The 15,220-nt window shown below is 44.8% G+C and overlaps 1 protein-coding gene across 1 annotated transcript in view; it reads left to right on the top strand.

The window, feature by feature from the left end:
• The window catches only part of pogzb (pogo transposable element derived with ZNF domain b), a 130,893-nt gene that overhangs the window by 27,735 nt on the left and 87,938 nt on the right, over window positions 1-15,220 (top strand). Inside the window, exons 6-8 of the mRNA XM_034173485.1 lie at window positions 7,701-7,785; window positions 7,875-8,039; window positions 10,782-10,862. Coding sequence (XP_034029376.1) covers window positions 7,701-7,785; window positions 7,875-8,039; window positions 10,782-10,862 — 331 coding nt within the window. The remainder of the gene's footprint in view (window positions 1-7,700; window positions 7,786-7,874; window positions 8,040-10,781; window positions 10,863-15,220) is intronic.

Below are 15,220 nucleotides of genomic sequence, written 5' to 3'. Positions count from 1 at the left end.
TTAATCCACTAAAACATTTTTTTTTCCTCCCAAAATGAGACGTCCTGCATTCTTTATGAATTACCTCCTGACGTGCAGCACAGCCATCTGCAAGAGCTCAGATCAGATGTATGGAAAGACATTCATGCCAATAATGTCTGAAAAGAAATGCTTTTGACAAAAACTACAGATTTTGTTTATTTTATGTCCAGAGATCAAGGATCCAACATGTAGAGTTTATTATGTCTAGAGTTTAAGGATCCAGTGACCAATTTCATATTTTTTTACTTTAAGACTCAATAAAATGTTGTTCAATTTAATTGGCTTATAAAGCGCCAAATCACAACAAAAGCCATCTCAAGGCGCCTCACATAGAACAGTTCAACATAAAAAAATTAAAATAAATAAATAAAATAAAAAAATGAAAATACATAATTAAAAACAGAAGTAAAAGAATAAAACAGAAGACCTGTAAACCCTACTTTTAGTACACAAAAAATTCACAAGAGGTATTGATAAGGGAATTGATAAGGAATCAGATTGATAAGCAGAATCGATAATGGTATCGATATCGATAAAATCTTATCGATACCCATCCCTAGACAGGACCAGTGGCCTGTCCAGGAGAGTCTTGAACCCTATGTGGCAAAGCGGACATGTCGTTTTTAATCATTCAGATGATCAGGAATAATAGATCGAACTTCTGACACCACCCTGGGAATTTCACTCAGGAAAATCTCAAATCATGTTTACACTTAAAGACAACATAGTCTTATTACATGTAACAAAGATTATATAATTCAGTCAACCTAAGCGTTTTGGGAAAATGGGCGCTGTTCTCCCATTATATACAACATTTGAACGTCCCGCCACTGAAAAATCTGCATGCCCCGGTGACCAGCTTCCCACTAAGCACGAAACTGGAAATACCTCACTGCTTGTAGACCATATCGGCTTGCACGCTGGGCGGCCGTTGTTTACACTTTTTTTAGCGGCAGAAACTTTGATTAAACAGCAGCTCTCGTTGACTTGTTTGTTGATATGCCTGACCAGTGTGTTGCACAAACACAAGGGCAAAAGGTTTTAGCCTTTTCAAGTTTCCACAGGACCAAAATCTCCGTGAAAAGTGGGTTCAGCAAGTTCGTCGTACAAGATCAGGTCTGATGAAGGGGACGCTATGGAGGCCGACCGCGTATTCTTTGTTGTGCTGTGCACATTTTGAAGATGGGTGTTTCGATGCTGTCCCAGCTTTGAAGGAGCAGCTTGAGATAAATGTACGTCACAAGAAGGTTTTGTTGCCGGGGGCTGTTCCAAGCATCTTTCCATCGATCCATCGGAATTGGCACGTCTCTTGCCTCTACTTCGGCTCCGCCATAAGCACCATCGGCATTATTTTCACTGTCAGAATGCTCCTGGTTTGAATGTTCTTCTGAAAGATACGGCTCTAATCTGTAGGGTCTAATCACTGCTGTGACATCCTCAGGATCCGAGTCAGTCTCGATTTCCTCTCAGAAACAATAAACAGTTGAAGAGGAGTCAGAAAAGTTCTCGATCTCATCACTGTCCATGCTGAGGTCTGTCTGTTCTTGTTGTCAATCAAACAGATTGTCAATCAAACAGACAAAGACGGGACTCTGCACGCTGTGACGTCACAGCATCACGTGACTGCTGATGGAACGCTGCCAGTGCGCTTTCCAAGAAACACACTTTTGAGAAGCTGTACAAACTTTATTTCTCAGTGATAATGATTAAAAACCACTTTCAACTTACTATACTGTATGTATATTTTTGATATTTATATCAGTTTTACCTAATTTTTTTAGGTGTCATATCCACTTTAACTCTCGAATCAAGGCACACAGGTTTGTTGCAAAAGAGGCAGAGTAGGTAGGTTCACAATACAAACAAATTTATTAGCACTAATTCATATAAAACGACCACTACTTAAAATTAATGCATCACTCACAATACCCAAATACGTAAACAATTAATATGATCACACGAGGGCACCCTTGCGCCACACAGTCCAATAGTAGAGAAGCTTGAATCTTCGACTGGACTGGGTTGCTTCTCTACAAGGGTCAAGACAGAAGTCAGACTACCAGAGCAAGAATTTTAGCTGAGGAAGCTTCTGCGATTTGAAGCGTAACGTCCTTGCGTCAAGCAACCCAGTCCAGTCGAAGATTCAAGCTTCTCTACTATGGAAACCACCTGGACAACTGAGAGCCTACACAGAAACACACAGTCCAATGTCAAATGCAGCTGTCAGCCCGACACAGAGCTGATGAGCAACTCACAGCAGCAACGACGAACATCGGGGTAAACAGCAGGCGACACCTCCAGGCAGAACATTAGGCCAGAGCGGCAGGGCTGCCCTCCGCGGCTCGATCCACAATCCTGTAGGGATGTGAATCGTACAACAACTCACGATTCGATTCCGATTCTTGGGGTGACGATTCGATTCACAATCAATTTTCGATTCAAAGAGCTCTGAGAATAGTTACATTACTTAAAAAATGTTTATGTTTAAGAAAATGCAGCTTTATAAGGTTAATTAAGTGATTCTAGATGTAAATTTACTTATCTGCTTTGCTCGTTCGGAGTTGACTGGGAGTTTAGCGAAGCGCTGGTCAGTAGTCGGCAGATACCGCTGCTCCGCTCCTTTTAGCTCCAGGTGATGACGTAGCATGTGGGCTTGTGGATCCGCGCCCCTGGAAGAAATCCTGTGCTCACTGTTTGTTTCACTGTTTGTCTGTTAGCGTTATTAAATTTGTTTTAACGTTTTTTTTTTTTAAGCAGTTCATTGGTTTAATGTGGATGTGACCTGTCAGAACTTCACTGCACTTTGCACTTTGGACCTTATCGTCGCAATGAAAACCGGACTGCTGTGGATCATTTTCTGCCTATCAGCGTTTGCGCACGGGAGCTGCCTCACAAGCAGGCAAAGCTTCCTTACTTACACCAGAGAGCATCTTTTGTCACTTCGCTCACCTGGTGGAGTTCCTTCAGTTTGTCTACCTGCGGACTGTCAGGAAATCCGACGGCCTCTTAAATGTCTGGGGAAGAGGAAAAAGCGTGGCTCCAGGGGAGGCGTGAGGCACCGACTCTGGAGACGCCGCAGCAGATTCCCGCTGCCTGTCATCACTCTGTCTAACGTCCGCTCGGTAAGCAATAAACTCGATGAACTTGTGCTGAGAGCCGAGCATGACAGTGAATGTACACAGAGTAATCTTGTGTGTTTGACAGAAACATGGCTTAAAGATCATCACGATACACCGAGCCTGTCAGGCTACACCGCTGTCAGAGCGCACAGGGACGCGCACAAATCCATCAGAGGGGGTCTGTGTTTGTTTGTGGATAACAGCTGGGCCACTCAATACAGCATACGAGAGCAAGTATGCACACCTGACTATGAGATACTGACTGTATCTTTTAGACCCTTTTATCTTCCGCGGGAGTTCGGACAGATCACTGTCATTCTCGTATACGTGTCCGGTCCAGATGACGACGCAGCAGGAGAGAGAATAGCAGAGAGCTGTAATAATGCACTCAGCCGCTCTGCTGACCAGCCCGTTTTCATTCTGGGTGACTTTAACTCCTGCAGTCTGTCTGACCACCTGCCCACTCTACAGCAGTATGTAGACTGTCCTACACGTCTGCATCGCACGCTTGACCGTTGCTATGGCAACATCCCCAGAGTCTTATAAAGCGGTATGCAGACCGCCTCTTAGAAAATCTGACCACAATGTGATTCATCTTTTGCCTAAATACAAAGCTGTGGTCAAAAGAATTAAAACAGTTAATAAGCAGGTACAGGTGTGGCCCGAGGAAAGCAAAGAGCAACTCAGAGACTGTTTTGATGAAACAAACTGGGAAATTTTCTTTGAATCCTGTCTGGATGGAGACGAACTCACTGACACCATCACATCTTATATTAAGTTCTGTGAGGATAACGTGTCAGAGACTAAAACTGTGAAAATATTCCCAAATAACAAACCCTGGGTGTCCAAACAATTGAAAATTTGTCTTAATGAAAAGAAGGCAGCCTTCTGCTCTGGTAATGTGCAATTAATGCAGGAAAAAAGGAGACAGCTGAGAGGGAATATATTTAAGGCAAAAATTGAGTACAAGAATAAAGTAGAAAGTAAATTTTTCAGTGGCAATATAAAACAAGCCTGGGAAGGTCTAAATACACTGATGGGCAAATCCAGTAAGAAATGTGATGCTCTTACAACCATTAATCAGTGTTTTGTTGATGAGTTAAACCGTTTCTTCTGTAGATTTGATAAAGTGGATGATAAACAGGAATAAAATCTTCCAGCAGGAGCCCCCACAGCCATCACTGAGGATGACGTGGCTAAAAGTCTTTCTAAACTGAAGCCAAACAAAGCCACTGGCCCAGATGGCCTGAAAGCCCGTCTACTCAAAGACTGTGCTCCTCAATTAAAAGGAGTCTTTTCCAGATTGTTTAATTCCCTTCTTGTCACAGGAGTGCCCAAATCTTGGAAATTCTCCATAATAAGGCCTATACCAAAAAAGCCAGGGGCAAGCAAACCTGAAGATTTTCGGCCCATTGCCATAACCTCCATATTATGTAAAACTATGGAGAGAGTTTTAGTTGACGTCCTGACCACCACAGTGGTCAGTGAACTAGACCCTCTGCAGTTTGCCTATAAGAGGGACAGAGGTACTGATGATGCCGGATTGATCTTGCTGGACATGATACACTCGGGTTTTGTTTGTAGACTTCAGTGCAGCTTTTAATTCTATGAAATTACATATTCTTCTGAAAAGGCTGGCTGATTTAAATGTTGAAAAGGGCCTGATGCTCTGGATCAGAGACTTTCTGTCTTGTCGCCCTCAAAGAGTTTGTGCTAACAACATTCTGTCAGGAGAGCTCATCATAAGCACTGGCTGCCCACAGGGTAGCGTTCTTTCACCTCTGCTCTTCTCTCTTTTTACAAACGAATTTGCAGTTAATGACACAAACTTTAAACTGATTAAATACGCGGATGACATGGCCCTAGTCAGCCTGCTACAGAAGTGTGACTCCTCTGGTGAAGCCTCCTATCTCGCTCACATTAAGGCTCTTGAAGCTTGGTGTCTCGACAGTCAGCTGGAAATCAATGTGTCTAAGACAAAGGAGCTTGTTTTTCACACAAAGCAAGAACTGACCGTGCAGCCAGTTTCACTCGATGGCCAGCTTGTTGAAACGGTTGAAACTTTTAAATATCTTGGTACAGTTCTTGATAGTCACTTGAGCTTCTTTGAAAACACTGATTTTATCTTTAAGAAATGTTCACAGCGACTCAGTCTTCTCAGAAGATTGAGTTGTCTTGGTGTTAATCCGCAGATTTTAGAGCTTGTGTATTCTGCACATATTGAGAGTATTTTAACATTTCATCTTTGTGTTTGGTTTGGTCACTTGAGTTGTAAATGTAAGGACAAATTAAATATAATTGTAAAAATGTCGGGAAAATTGTGGGAAAACCCCAGAAGACTCTGGCTTGCTCACAGGGGGTCGTTTTGACCATTGGGGTTTTACATAATTATTGTATGGCCTTGCCTTACAATATAAAGCGCCTTGGGGCAACTGTTTGTTGTGATTTGGCGCTATATAAAAAAATTGATTGATTGATTGATTTACACTGACAGGATGAGGAGGAAAGCTGAGAGAGTCCTGGCAGACAGCTCTCATCCTCTGTCCTGTCAGTTTGAGCTCTTGAAGTCTGGGAGGCGCTACAGAGCTCCTCTGGCCAAAGGTTCTTTCAAAAAATCTTTTATACCAAATGCCGTCACCATAATGAACTCAAAAAAGTGACCACTCCACAAATTAAACCTGAACTGCTTTACTTCTGTTTTATTTGATTTTATTAGATCTTACTGTACGTTTTTATTTATCTTACTAGGTCTTATTCTATTTCTTCTTTTACTTCCATGTATTTTATGTATCTTATTTTAGTTTTATTCATGTGTTTGTATGAATGTTTTATGACTGTTTTTTTTTGTCTTTTTTGTGCTGGTGAGCCAAAGACAATTTTCCACATCGGTGGACAATAAAGAATTATTCTATTCTATTCTAAGTGTTTCCGATGTACTTAACTTTCATTTTGCAGATCCGCTATGCTAAGCTTCAGCTCATGAATGTTTGAAGCACGCCGGACCCCCCCCCCCCCGCCCCTTGCGGGGACGCTGTAGTACGGAGGCCGTTGCCTGACAAACAATACACGCAGCGAGTAAGCAAGGAAATGTTTAATAAAACGCTTTTTAAAAATCAATTCTTGGACATTTTGGATCGATTCAGAATCGTAATAAATAAGAATCACGATTCAGACGTGAATCGATTTTTTCCGACACCCCTACAATCCTGTATTTTAAACAGACAATCATGAATAGCAAATAGGTGAAGGAAGCGGAGCCTCCTGCCCCGCACTACATACCAGACCGTCTGTCCCGAACAACACAGCAATGGGCTGGAAAATCGACACCAATGTCCCGTCTGAATGCCCCGCCCCAGTCGCTGTTTGTCCCGTCTGAATGCCCCGTCCCAGTCGCTCTTAGTCCCGTCTGAATGCCCCGCCCCAGTCGCTGTTTGTCCCGTCTGAATGCCCTGCCCCAGTCGCTGTTTGTCCCGTCTGAATGCCCTGCCCCAGTCGCTGTTTGTCCCGTCTGAATGCCCCGCCCCAGTCGCTGTTTGTCCCGTCTGAATGCCCCGCCCCAGTCGCTCTTAGTCCCGTCTGAATGCCCCGTCCCAGTCGCTCTTAGTCCCGTCTGAATGCCCCGTCCCAGTCGCTGTTTGTCCCGTCTGAATGCCCCGCCCCAGTCGCTGTTTGTCCCGTCTGAATGCCCTGCCCCAGTCGCTGTTTGTCCCGTCTGAATGCCCTGCCCCAGTTGCTGTTTGTCCGTCTGAATGCCCTGCCCCAGTTGCTGTTTGTCCGTCTGAATGCCCTGCCCCAGTTGCTGTTTGTCCCGTCTGAATGCCCTGCCCCAGTCGCTCTTTGTCCCGTCTGAATGCCCTGCCCCAGTCGCTCTTTGTCCCGTCTGAATGCCCTGCCCCAGTCGCTCTTTGTCCCGTCTGAATGCCCCGCCCCAGTCGCTCTTTGTCCCGTCTGAATGCCCCGTCCCAGTCGCTCTTTGTCCCGTCTGAATGCCCCGCCCCAGTCGCTCTTTGTCCCGTCTGAATGCCCCGCCCCAGTCGCTCTTTGTCCCGTCTGAATGCCCCGCCCCAGTCGCTCTTTGTCCCGTCTGAATGCCCCGCCCCAGTCGCTCTTTGTCCCGTCTGAATGCCCCGCCCCAGTCGCTCTTAGTCCCGTCTGAATGCCCCGCCCCAGTCGCTCTTAGTCCCGTCTGAATGCCCCGCCTCAGTCGCTCTTTGTCCCGTCTGAATGCCCCGCCTCAGTCGCTCTTTGTCCCGTCTGAATGCCCCGCCCCAGTCTGTGATTTATCGCCTATGAATTGACCATAAGTCTTAGAGGTGCTGTGGTTATGTTCCATGACTCGACCTCCACGGGTAAAACCATCTGAATCAGACTTAAGGCTGATCTACTTCATGTTATGGTGTCAGGGGATGAGTATGCCTCCGATGGGCCTCAGCTCCTGTGGTGGATTGCTTCCATAGGTACCCTGATGTTGCTGTGGTCTCCTCAGCATGACGATGTATTTGTGACATCACTGCGTTTCCTGTGTGTTGCCGGTGGTGATTCTGTGATGTCATGTTTCAGGGTTTTCCTGTGCAGACGATGGTGAATCCTGTGGTGCTGAACCTGCAGCGCGGTCAGACAGTCCAGCCACTCACTCTCATTCAGTGTATGATGGTTTCAGTTCCACTCTTTTCCATTGCTGTACCTAAATGTTGTGGTGATCTGGCATCATGTGACACTCCTGTTTCCTTACAGCACCATCTTTAGGTCAGCTGGTGCGTCCTGGTGTCAGTGTTCCCTCAGTCTTGTCCCAGGGCCAGGCCATCCAACCCAGACCGGGCCTGGCCCATTCCGGTTCTGGCTTTACCACGATGCAGCTTCCCTCCACCGTGACGATCCGCACCAGCACACCTGGTCCTGGTGAGTACTGGATGAGCGGGACACGTCCACGGACTGAGGCCTACTTTAACTTTTATATCTACAGTGAGATTTTTTGAATTTGAACTTTGTCACAGTGTCAAACTTAGGGATGCGTATCGGGAACCGGTTTCTTTTGGGTATCGTAAGAAATGATTGATCCACCGACATCAACAACCTTTTTGCTTAACGATTCCCTTATCGGTCCTTCAGAGTGGCCGTTGTTTTTGGGGGTGTTTTTTTCAGGAAAATTATCATTTTTCTACACTGATTACAGACCCTGCAGCGGGTCTGTAATCGGCTTTTCTGCAGAGCGGCTTTGCTTTGAACCTTGAACCAATCGAAGCAGTGCTTCGATCTGCAACTTTCATTTCATTTATTAATTTATTTTAATGGGACACTGCATATTGAACAGAAAACAAGTACTGTAAATATGCCAGATTTAGCTCAAGGCTAATCTGGATCAGACTGACACAGAGCAGATCGGCTGCTAAACAAAGTTATATACAACAATTCACATTAAAATGCAGGAAATGCATCAGGCATTTTTTGTGGCTATTTACATGCAGTAAGATGCCACATAAATTATATTTGTGCCAATCAGAAAAACAGTTTCTGTTCACTACACATCAGAAGCTCCAAGAATTTATACAGATATTCCACCTCAATGTCCATGCATATTTTTCCATAATTACTTGTTTTTGTAGCATTTTTTTAATGGTGTTGGTGCAGACTGTCCTGACTGTGTTAGTGGCCAAAAAACAACAACAAAAAAAAAAACAACAATAGCAAAAGGTGTTTTGGACTTGGGTGGGTCCTCTACCTGAACTCCTGTGTTTTCCGCCCCTGAAGCCTCTGCTGGGGCAGTGTGTGTCTCCATCCTGCTGTGCTCCAGGACTCGGCGCTGGAGCAGAAGCGCATAAGTCCTGAGAAGATGTAAAGAGAAGCGCGCAGTCCGGTCCACTGGGCAGATGTGTGTGCACAGATTGGTGAATCCACCTGCTCTGGTTCGTCCAGATCAGAACAATAAAGTCCACTTCATCATCAGACTGATCACGCTCTGGCGCTCTGGTTCACACTCTGATGACGCGCTCCGCACTTCGATCGTCTTCATGCAGCTAAAAAAAAAAGGGAGAGACCTAACGCGCTGTTCCAACACACCTTATTATTTTAAAGCACTTAATAAATAAAATAATTACACCACACACGCTAAAACACTCCACCACACACTAAAACACACTCCAAGCACAGCAAATATCACATCTTTCAAAACTGTTTGCTCTCTGTTTTTCACTCCACAGGAAACCACACTATTCTTTAGGGATCATTGTTTATTTGGTAATATTTTACACCAGTGATAAAGAAAAAAATTATTATTTATTTTTTTTTTTTACTTGTTTGCTGTCACAGAGAGACACAGAAGAAAAGTCCTGTTTGCAAACACACACCCACACCCCATGTGGGGTCTGTGGGTTGATGACGCTGTCAGAGAACATGTCCAGGTCCACTGTAAGTCCTCACTCATGGATCGCTGTCAGAGAACATGTCCAGGTCCACTGTAAGTCCTCACTCACGGATCGCTGGCCAGAGATTCGTTTTGACCGTTGGGGTTTTACATAATTATTGTATGGGTTTTGCCTTACAATATAAAGCGCCTTGGGGCAACTGTTTGTTGTGATTTGGCGCTATATAAAAAAATTGATTGATTGATTGATTGAGATTGTCCGACTGCAGCTCTCCCTTCAGCTCAAATTCAATCCAATGTAAGAAATTCATCTGCATGTCCAGACAGCCTGTGTAAAACTGCGTCATGGAGATGTCCCGTGTCCATGTACGCAGTGGCAGTATACCAGCATCCTGCCACACAGACGGCAGCATTATCACACGTTAGGATCCAAAACCCAACAGACTCTGAAAAAGCTAAGAGTTTTGGGGTGAACTGTGTCGCCTCCTCTGTAAATCCGTGCATCACTTTTGAATGAAATCTCAGAAACTTTGTTATCGGATGTAGCCGGTTCGTTTCACTCTGTCAGTCATCGGGACATTTCTGCTTTTACTAAAATGCACGTCACACACCGAAAAATGCAGACTAAGATGTTTCCCAGAAATGCACCAGCTAATGCTCAGTGAGAAGAATACTTACCAATGAAATACAGCCGCGATCTCTAATTACACTAACAAATTTTTATTTTTGTTTGTTCCTGGGTACACAGTGTGTTTTCCTAACCTGTTATGCCTTAAATAAATAGAAAATAGCTGTTATTCCACAGAAACTTTGCTTCTGTGATCAGGACAATGATATTTTGAAATTTGTCTGTTTTCAAGAATATTCTCGATTTGCCTTCACTACTACTGAGTAGTCTTCTAGAATATTCTTTAACTGCTAGAACTGTCCAGAATTATCTAGAAATTTCAAGAAACTTTTAGAAGTTTCTAGAACGTTAAAAAAATAAAATCAAAGTTTGTGCTGAATGCAGTCATTTTCTCATAGACTTTAGACATAAGCAATTGAAATATAACACTTAGAAGCCAGGAACAAAAATTGTTTTACATAGTGTTATTAGTGCATATGTGCGGAGAGACTTGGTTATGAGTACTTTTATGTTGTCTTGCTAACTGGGATGTTAAAAAAATGTGAGACATGTCCTTTGAATTGCATCCTTGAATTTACAGGAGCCAGTTTAGAGAAAAGGTTCTGGTTTTCTGGTTCTGAAATCATGAACTAATCCGGCTTTCTTTCCTCAGCTAAACTACAGGTGAGCGGGGCAAACTCCCTGTCAGCCTCGGCCAACGGCGTCAGCAGAGCCCCGCCTCCCATCAGCAGCGGTATGACACCCGACGAAACGCGACATGTTTACAGCTGATCAGTTTTTCATACTTGCTGTGTTTGCTGAGTAGAAAACTGAGACTTTAAACACAGTTCTGTTGTCCATTTAGTCCAGGAATCAAATGGCCGACCCTCTAGTCACAAGGTCACCTTGCAAAAACGAATATAGAATGTTTTTTGTCTTCATCACCAAATCGATTATTTATTCATGATTATAGACTAAAAATAAAGTGTTGCCAGATCCAAAGGTGAAAGGCAGAAACGCATCACATCTTAAAGATTTTAATACTGTTGTGTAAAACATTTGTCTCATGAACATGTTTATCTTTATCAGAAAAACTAACTACCACTTTATTGAACCAGGAACCTGAAAGATTCATAACGTTTGGAACACTTTTTACAACCCCAATTCCAATGAATTTGGTATGTTGTGTAAAATGTAAATAAAAACAGAATACATCCATCCATCCATTTTCTTCCGCTTTATCCGGAGTCGGGTCGTGGGGGCAGCAGCTCAAGCAAAGCCGCCCAGACCTCGCGATCCACACACACCTCCCCCTGCTCCTCCGGGGGAACCCCAAGGTGTTCCCAAGCCAGCCAAGAGATGTAGTCCCTCCAGCATGTCCTAGGTCTTCCCCGGGGCCTCCTCCCAATGGGACGTGCCCGGAACACCTCTCCAGCGAGGCGTCCAGGGGGCATCCGGAAAAGATGCCCGAGGCCACCTCAACTGACTCCTTTCGATGTGGAGGAGCAGCGGCTCGACTCCGAGCTCCTCCCGAGTGACCGAGCTCCTCACCCTATCTCTAAGGGAGCGCCCAGCCACCCTGCGGAGGAAACTCATCTCTGCCGCTTGTATTCGCAATCTCGTTCTTTCGGTCATGAGCCAAATCTCATGACCATAGGTGAGGATCGGAACGTAGATCGATCGGTAAATCAAGAGCTTTGCCCCCCTACTCAGCTCTCTCTTCACCACGACGGTCCGATACAGCGACCGCATCACTGCAGATGCTGTACCGATCCGTCTATCGATCTCATGCTCCATCTGTCCCTCACTCGTGAACAAGACCCCGAGATACTTAAACTCCTCCACTTGAGGCAAGGACACTCCACCGACCTGAAGAGGGCAAAGCACCTTTTTCCGGTCGAGAACCATGGCCTCGGATTTGGAGGTGCTGATTTTCATCCCAGACGCTTCACACTCAGCTGCAAACCGCCCCAGTGCACGCTGAAGGTCCTGATTTGACGAAGCCAACAGAACCACATCGTCCGCAAACAGCAGAGACAAGATTCTGTGGTTCCCAAACCAGACTCCCTCTACACCCTGGCTGCGCCTAGAAATTCTGTCCATAAAAATAATGAACAGAAACAGTGACAAAGGGCAGCCCTGGTGGAGGCCAACGTGCACTGGAAACAGGTTTGACTTACTACCGGCAATGCGAACCAAGCACCTGCTGCGGTCGTACAGGGACCAGATAGCCCCGAGCACCCCCCACAGGGTGCCCCGAGGGGCACACATCAACAACAAACAGAAACGGCGCTGCCTTCTCTGGACCCGAGGTCATTTGAAATGGACAGACACAAAGTGGAAAAGTGTGCTGTGGTCTGATGAGTCCACATTTCAAATTGTTTTTGGAAATCATTGACGTCATGTCCTCTGGACAAAAGAGGAAAAAAAACATCCAGATTGTTACCAGTGCAAAGTTCAAAACAGAATACAATGATTTTCAAATCCTCTTCACCTATATTCAATTGAATACACACAAAGACAAGATATTTATGTTCAAACTGATAAACTTTATTGTTTTTCTGCAAATATTTGCTCATTTTGAAATGGATGCCTGCAACAGGTTTCAAAAAAGCTGGGACAGTGGTATGTTTCCCACTGCGTTACATCACCTTTCCTTCTAACAACACTCAATAAGCGTTTGGGAACTGAGGACACTAATTGTTGAAGCTTTGGAGGTGGAATTCTTTCACATTCTTGCTTGATGTCCGACTTCAGTTGTTCAACAGTCCAGGGTCTCCGTTGTCCTATTTTGTGCTTCATAATACATCACACATTTTCAATAGGCGACAGGCCTGGACTGCAGGCAGGCCAGTCTAGTATCCGCACTCTTTTACTACGAATCCACGCTGTTGGAACACATGCAGAATGTGGCTTGGCATTGTCTTGCTGAAATAAGCAGGGACGTCCCTGAAAAAGACGTTGCTTGGATGGCAGCATGTGTTGCTCCAAAACCTGGATGTACCTTTCAGCATTGATGGTGCCATCACAGATGTGTAAGTTGTCCAATCCATGGGCACTAACACCCCCATACCATCACAGATGCTGGCTTTTGAACTTTGCACTGGTAACAATCTGGATGGTCTTTTTCCTCTTTTGTCCAGAGGACACGACTTCCATGATTTCCAAAAAAAATATGAAATGTGGACTCATCAGACCACAGCACACTTTTCCACTTTGTGTCTGTCCATTTCAAATGAGCTCGGGCCCAGAGAAGGCGGCGGTGTTTCTGGATGTTGTTAATGTTTGACTTTCACTTTGCATGGTAGAGTTTTAACTTGTACTTGTAGATGTAGCGACCAACTGTGTTAACTGACAATGGTTTTCTGAAGTGTTCCTCAGCCCACGCGGTAAGCTCCTTTACACAATGCAGTGCCGTCTGAGGGATTGAAGGTCACAGGCATTCATTGTTGGTTTTCGGCCTTGCTGCTTACGTGTAGAAAGTTCTCCAGATTCTCTGAATCTTCTGATTATATTATGGACTGTAGATGATGGAATCCCTAAATTCCTTGAATTGAATGTTGAGAAACATTGTTTTTAAACTGTTGGACTATTTTTTCACGCAGTTGTTCACAAAGTGGTGATCCTCACCCCATCTTTGCTTGTGAACGGCTGAGACTTTTGGGGATGCTCCTTTTATACCCAATCATGACACTCACCCGTTTCCAAACAGAGGTTCTTTGAACATTCATCAACTTTTCCAGCCTTTTTTTTTAGCCCCGTCCCAACTTTTTTGAAACATGTTGCAGGCATCCATTACTACCTGCAGCCTCAAGGATTTAAAACTTTGCTTTCATTGCATCATTTTTCACCTTTTTTAAAACACTGTAGCAGACTCAGCTAGCTCCTGAAATGATCAGTTCTACTGTAGTTTGGTGCTTGTGTGAGGCCACTTTGTTTCCTCAAGGTGCCAGGACTCAGTGCTGGGTCTTAGGACTCCACCCTGCCTGCACTCTCTTCTTCACCTCTTTACCACACTCTCCATTACTTTGGACAGTTGACCCCAGGTATTTAAACTCTTCTACTTTCACCACTTCTACTCCTTGTAATCACACTATTCCACTGGGCTCCATCTCATTCACACACATGGACTCAGTCTTGCTCCTACTGACTTTCATTCCCCTGTTCTCCAGAGTATATCTCCACCTCTCCAGGCTGGACTCAACCTGCTTTCTCACTACAGATCACAATGTCATCTGCAAACATCATAGTCCCTGGAGACGTGTGTCTGATCTCATCAGTCAACCTGTCCATCAACACTATGAACAAGAAAGGACTCAGAGCTGATCCTTGGTGTAATCCCACTTCCACCTTGAATGAGTCTGTCATTCTAACTGTGCATCTCACCACTGTCACACTATCCTTGTACATGTCCTGCACCACCCTCACATACTTCTCTGCCACTTCAGATGTCCTCATACAATACCACAACTCTTTTCTTGACACCCTGTCATAAGCTTTCTCTAAATCCACATTCCATCCATCCATTTCCTATATCCATTAACTCCAATTATGGGTCACGGGGGCTGGAGCCTATCTCAGCAGTCATACGGCATGAGACAGGTTCACCCTGGACAGGACGCCAGTCTGTCACAGGGACACATAGAGACAAACACATTCACACCTACAAGCAATTTAAAGTTTCCCATTCATCTAACCTGCATGTCTTTGGATGTGGGAGGAAGCTGGAGCACCCAGAGGGAACCCACATAAACATGGAGAGAACACACAAACTCCACACAGAAAGACCACAGGTGGGAATTGATCCCATGAGCAGAATTCCTGCTGTAAGACAGCAAAGCCACTGTGCCATCTCTTTCTCCTTGTGCTTTCCTGAACTTCTTTGTTCCACCACCGTCTCCTTGCCTTCCTTCTGCTGTCGAGATGTCTCACCCAGTACCTTCTTGTCTGTCTCCCTCACCACATCTGCAGTTGTCTGAAGCTGCTTCCTCTCCATCCAGTGCTTCTCTCACCTGCTCACTGAATTTCACACAACAGTCTTCCTCCTTCAGCTTCCACCATCTGATCCTTTATTGAGCTCTAACTCTCTTCTTCTTCTTCTTCTCCTTTAAA

Source organism: Thalassophryne amazonica, chromosome 7 (assembly GCF_902500255.1).
Source record: "Thalassophryne amazonica chromosome 7, fThaAma1.1, whole genome shotgun sequence".
In the NCBI taxonomy this organism is placed as follows: domain Eukaryota; kingdom Metazoa; phylum Chordata; class Actinopteri; order Batrachoidiformes; family Batrachoididae; genus Thalassophryne; species Thalassophryne amazonica.
The sequence above is the reverse complement of the archived record's forward strand: the minus strand, read 5'-3'. Positions and strand labels throughout refer to the sequence as shown.